General features: G+C 42.8%; 1 protein-coding gene across 1 annotated transcript; it reads left to right on the top strand.

The window, feature by feature from the left end:
- The first annotated feature begins 2,675 nt into the window (after positions 1–2,675).
- On the top strand, positions 2,676–6,086 carry mrps14 (mitochondrial ribosomal protein S14). Its single transcript, XM_046359950.1, has 3 exons — positions 2,676–2,808; positions 4,796–4,960; positions 5,579–6,086. The coding sequence occupies exons 1-3, from the start codon at positions 2,737–2,739 to the stop codon at positions 5,759–5,761; spliced, it is 420 nt and encodes a 139-aa protein (XP_046215906.1). The 5' UTR covers positions 2,676–2,736; the 3' UTR covers positions 5,762–6,086.
- The last annotated feature ends 135 nt before the right edge of the window (positions 6,087–6,221 follow it).

Below are 6,221 nucleotides of genomic sequence, written 5' to 3'. Positions count from 1 at the left end.
GGGGTGCTGCATCAGATGATCTGTCCTCCACAATCACCCGACCTCAACCCAATTGAGATGGTTTGAGATGGTTTGGGATGAGTTGGACCACAGAGTGAAGGAAAAGCATATGTGGGAACACCGTCAGGACTGTTGGAAAAGGATTCAATGTCAACAACTACAGACCAGTATCCCTTCTTTCTTTTCTCTCCAAAACTCTTGAACGTGCCGTCCTTGGTCAGCTCTCCCGCTATCTCTCTCAGAATGACCTTCTTGATCCAAATCAGTCAGGTTTCAAGACTAGTCATTCAACTGAGACTGCTCTTCTCTGTATCACGGAGGCGCTCCGCACCGCTAAAGCTAACTCTCTCTCCTCTGCTCTCATCCTTCTAGACCTATCGGCTGCCTTCGATACTGTGAACCATCAGATCCTCCTCTCCACCCTCTCCGAGTTGGGCATCTCCGGCGCGGCCCACGCTTGGATTGCGTCCTACCTGACAGGTCGCTCCTACCAGGTGGCGTGGCGAGAATCTGTCTCCTCACCACGCGCTCACCACTGGTGTCCCCAGGGCTCTGTTCTAGGCCCTCTCCTATTCTCGCTATACACCAAGTCACTTGGCTCTGTCATAACCTCACATGGTCTCTCCTATCATTGCTTGACACACAATTAATCTTCTCCTTTCCCCCTTCTGATGACCAGGTGGCATCGCATCTCTGCATGTCTGGCAGACATATCAGTGTGGATGACGGATCACCACCTCAAGCTGAACAAGACGGAGCTGCTCTTCCTCCCGGGGAAGGACTGTTCCATGATCTCGCCATCACGGTTGACAACTCCATTGTGTCCTCCTCCCAGAGCGCTAAGAACCTTGGCGTGATCCTGGACAACACCCTGTCGTTCTCAACTAACATCAAGGCGGTGGCCCGTTCCTGTAGGTTCATGCTCTACAACATCCGCAGAGTACGACCCTGCCTCACACAGGAAGCGGCGCAGGTCCTAATCCAGGCACTTGTCATCTCCCGTCTGGATTACTGCAACTCGCTGTTGGCTGGGCTCCCTGCCTGTGCCATTAAACCCCTACAACTCATCCAGAACGCCGCAGCCCGTCTAGTGTTCAACCTTCCCAAGTTCTCTCACGTCACCCCGCTCCTCCGCTCTCTCCACTGGCTTCCATGGTCGCATCCGCTACAAGACCATGGTTTACGGAGCTGTGAGGGGGGCACCTCAGTACCTCCAGGCTTGGCCCTACACCCAAATAAGGGTGTTCATCCACCTCTGGCCTGCTCGCCTCCCTACCACTGAGGAAGTACAGTTCCCGCTCAGCTATGCTCTGGCTCCCCAATGGTGGAACAAACTCCCTCACGACGCCAGGACAGCGGAGTCAATCACCACCTTCCGGAGACACCTGAAACCCCACCTCTTTAAGGAATACCTAGGATAGGATAAAGTAATCCTTCTCACCCCCTCCCCCCCTTAAAATATTTAGATGCACTATTGTAAAGTGGTTGTTCCACTGGATGTCATAAGGTGAATGCACCAATTTGTAAGTCGCTCTGGATAAGAGCGTCTGCTAAATGACTTAAATGTAATGTAAATGATTCCAGGTGAAGCTGGTTGAGAGAATGCCAAGAGTGTGCAAAGCTGTCATCAAGGCAAAGGGTGGCTACTTTGAATAATCTAAAATTAATTTGGATTTGTTCAACACTTTTTGGGTTACTACATGATTCCATATGTGTTATTTGTATTATATGTGTTATTTCATAGTTTTGATGTTTTCACTATTCTACAATATGGAAAACAGTACAAATAAAGAAAAACCCTTAAATGAGAAGGTGTGTCCGAACGTTTGACTGGTACTGTGTATATATATATATAATTTTCATGTTTTTGTTTTTTGTGGGTCCCCTATAGGCATGGGGTCCTAAGGGACCTCTTATGTCACTTATGCCTAGAGCCGGCCAGGGGAGGGTATCTCACATTATAACATATTGTATAATGTGAATTTGATGAGTTGAACTGTATTCAAAATTCTAACTTAGCTCCATATTGTGTATCTTTATTGTGAACACATTAGCAGTTAGTATTTATCCAGGAACACATCTTCAAGCAGCTACAATCGATGATGGTCTGGTGGAAAATTGTGAAAGAATTCACTTGTATTGTTTTGTAAATGATTAAGGATTGCCCTCAACCAATTTGATGTGAAACTGATTAAATCCAAACATTATTCAGACTCAGATATCAAATCACTTCATCACTGAACAAATACTGCCATCCGTAGGTGAAAATGGGGTTCTGCAGGGAATCTCTCCCTTTTTCCCTTCTCGATCGAGTCATTAAAGCATAATTTCATTGTATTTATTATTGTTATTCAAGATATTTTGTGTTTATTGCATTTGCATTGCACCTGACCTGAATGAGTTCACACAGTGTAAAAGGTCATAACTAGTTACAATATCATTATGACTAAACTCTGTCTATTTCTACAATTTCTCTCAAAATCTGATTTTAAATCTAACACTAACCTTAACCCTGACTTAACCACAATGCTAACCTGATGCCTAACCCTAGCCTTAAATTAAGACAAACATTTTTTGTTTTCATAAATTGTTGCGATATAGACCATTTTACTTTGTGGCTGTAATAGTGACAACCAAGTAAAAACTTCATGCAGGCTAACTCCCGCCTTGTCGCAAGGTGGTAGTATTGTGCACATCAACATTTTGAGCATTACAGAAGAAGACGCAATTGTCAAGATGGCGGCGGCCTGTAGGACTGCACTTGCGGGGTTAAATGTTTTTCACTCCTCCTTTTGTACACCTAAACAGGTATGACGTCGTTTGAATTATTGTTAAGGATTTCATCAAGGGTACATTTCAGTTGTGGACTGTTTAGCCTGAAAGAGGAGGAGAAGACGGGATTGCTAGCTAGTATGCTAACGAAAGCCTAGCTCTGGTCCATCGCGCTACAACAACAAATTATTTGAACCTTCTTATTATGGGATCACGGTCAGGGAGTTGGTCAACCATAGTTTGTCCGTGCTGTGATACGATCATGTAAAATAATGACTTTATCTGCACTAGGCAAGATAGTCTGAGGAGTGATTCCATACATTTAGCCAATATTACATTCAGACCATGCAGTCAATCTACAGCCATACACTGGCTGAAGTCAGTTGATGATAGGATTTAGACAATTTGATACAGGAACTGATATTGTATCATATCAGTACTCACAGCTTTCAAAAAAACAAAAATGGTGACATTCATGGTCTGTTTACATATGAGGCTATTTATACAGAAAATGTGTATAAAACCATAAAAATCATTTTTTGACAATGTTTTAGATTGACTAATTCTATTACACAATTTCTAATATCACATTTTATTTTCCTGCACAAGTAAAATCAGGGTCATGCCTCTACTGCCATTAATTCCAATTAGACTGGTTTGGATTTCTCCCTGACCAATATGGCTGCCATATACACCCCATTTTGGAACTTTGAGGGTTTATGACAAAGCCACTCTAGTAATTTAACAGGATCACCATGGCCTCTATGCTCTGATGCTTTCCATTTATCCTTTCATAGAAAATGTTTGTTTCCCCAACTTTGTTAAGTGACTACTGGCTTCAATCTATTTTTGTAACTCACCAAAGTAAAGATGTGGTCCTTCTGAGCTCTACTGGCTTCAATCTATGTTTTGTAACTTTGGATCGTCTGCTAAAGCATATATTATTATTATTATTATATATAAAGATGTTGCTAGAATGCTGGAAAGCTTTTCTCTGCAAGCAAGGTCATTCTTCTGTAGCCCAAAGGCCGGCAGATGGCGATTATTGAGTCATTTCAGCTTACCGTCCAAAGAGACTGCATGCAGCCGGTTATACACTTGTATCCACTGTGGACCGTTTCGTACATTCTCTATTCAGGCTGGAAAGGTGTTTCCTTTGTATGGTAAGATTAAATGACTATCGCCATCTGCCGGCCTTTGGGCTAAGTCTTCTAACTACAAAGGAAAACGTTTGAGCAGCACTTTGTGTTTTAAAAATATATATGTATATATTTCACCTTTATTTAACCAGGTAGGCTAGTTGAGAACAAGTTCTCATTTGCAACTGCGACCTGGCGAAGATAAAGCATAGCAATTTGACACATACAACAACACAAAGTTACACATGGAATAAACAAAACATATTCCATAATACAGTAGAACAAAAGAAAACAAAAAGTCTATATACAGTGAGTGCAAATGAGGTAAGATAAGTGAGTTAAGGCAATAAATAGGCCATGGTGTCGAAGTAATTACAATATAGCAATTAAACACTGGAATGGTAGATGTGCAGAAGATGAATGTGCAAGTAGAGATACTGGGGTGCAAAGGAGCAAGATAAATAAATACAGTATGAGGTAGGTAGATAGATGGGCTGTTTACAGATAGGCTATGCACTGCACCTGGCGCCTAAAGCTAGTGAGGGAGATATGAGTCTCCAGCTTCAGAGATTTTTGCAGTTTGTTCCAGTCATTGGCAGCAGAGAACTGTAAGGAAAGACAACCAAAGGAGGAATTGGCTTTGTGGGTGACAAGTGTGATATACCTGCAGTAGCGCATGCTACGAGTGGGTGCTGCTATGGTGACCAGTGAGCTGACATAAGGCGGGGTGTGCCACCAGACTGGCTCTGCTTCTGATGCGCACGCATGCGTTGGATCAACACTACGAGCTGTATGCGCATCCTACGCATGAACGTGGACCAGAGGTAGATCTCCTGTATGCTATCATCTGTGTATGGTTTCTCAACTTCATGTCTGTGTTCCAGACTCTGAGAAGCTGCTGGAGTGTGGTGGAGCAAGTCAGAGGGTACTATGTTGACTGGAGAATGCTACGCGACGTGAAGAGAAGGCAGATGGCCTTTGACTATGCAGATGAAAGACTACGGATCAATGCACTAAGGAAGAACACTGTTCTCCCCAAGGAGCTTCAGGTAGCCCACAATTATGCATATTGTGCTTCAACTATCTTTTCTGTGGTTGTAATGGTCAGTATTTTGTGTTTTGTTAAATAGTTTGTTGGGATGTTCTTGCCCCAGTATCTGTGCGTTAGAGATGCCGACGATGAGTATGACATGGCTTCTCTAACACCTAGGAAGGTTTGATTCAAACTCCCATTAGACAGCAACAAAAATTATATTTTTTAATTACAAGCAACTGAAAAAAAATCCTATTTGGCACCTCCAATCATTCATTACTGCCATGCACAGGTCGTAAGTCTACAACAGCTCCGTACACTGGAGGTGCCAAAGTGGCATTTGTTTTAGTTGTTTTAGTTAGCACAGATCATGTTCTTATTTCCCCCCCCCCTTATGTTGCTTTTAGTGCCACACTGATATTGATTACTGCGTTGTGGGGTTTAGAGCTTGCAAGAAAGGCATTTCACTGTACTTGTGCGCGTGACATTGAAACTTGAAACTACTGGGGCGGGGATGTCCTATGATAACATCAACTATAATTTCATTAATGCTAACGACAACTTGTTTGAGTAGCTTGTATTTGATGAATATTAAACCTCCACTGTTTTACATGACAAATAACTATCCTTGCAGGATGTTGCCGATAAAGAAATCGCCGCACTACCACGTGACAGCTGCCCAGTACGAATCCGGAATAGATGTGTGATGACCTCACGGCCGCGTGGCGTCAAGCGCAGGTGGCGTCTCAGTCGCATAGTCTTCCGTCACCTGGCGGACCACAACCAGATGTCTGGAATACAGCGGGCCATGTGGTGATTTTATTTATCTCAATGATGTAGTGGTAAAAAATAATGATAATAGGTGGTCATCGTTTGCAGTGAGTAAAGTAATGGTCCCTAAACCTGCAGAAGATGGGTAAACACTCGTGCAAAATATAAAAGCATTTACGTGCATTTATCCTCTACTACACTACTGGTGATTAGGGTTAGTCATTGTCGGACGACCTGACCAACACAGTACACTATGCTGTGAACTCTGTTTTTCTTTTCCACACCTCTTTGAATTATGTTAATTGAAGTTTGCAACTGACAGCTTAAAGGTGTCAACTGTATTAAAACAAATAAAAGGATGTATGTTTGAATCCCCTGATTGTCTTTTAATGAGAATCGGTGCTTTGCTGTTGGCGTTGTAAAAAGCCTTATGTCAAAAATGCTCCTGAGATAACTTAGCATTTCCTATGTTCAATTAACCATTTGGTATGGCTGAGAGCTCACAG

Source organism: Oncorhynchus gorbuscha, linkage group LG08, assembly GCF_021184085.1.
Source record: "Oncorhynchus gorbuscha isolate QuinsamMale2020 ecotype Even-year linkage group LG08, OgorEven_v1.0, whole genome shotgun sequence".
NCBI lineage: Eukaryota > Metazoa > Chordata > Actinopteri > Salmoniformes > Salmonidae > Oncorhynchus > Oncorhynchus gorbuscha.
Note: the sequence above shows the minus strand (reverse complement) of the source record. Positions and strands in the feature narration are given on the sequence as shown.

Coding starts and splice junctions, on each gene's coding strand:
- mrps14 (XM_046359950.1), top strand. CDS start 2,737: ATGGCGGCGGCCTGTAGGACTGCACTTGCGGGGTTAAATGTTTTTCAC. Junction 2,809..4,795: donor CCTTTTGTACACCTAAACAG/GTATGACGTCGT, acceptor TCTGTGTTCCAG/ACTCTGAGAAGCTGCTGGAG. Junction 4,961..5,578: donor TTCTCCCCAAGGAGCTTCAG/GTAGCCCACAAT, acceptor CTATCCTTGCAG/GATGTTGCCGATAAAGAAAT.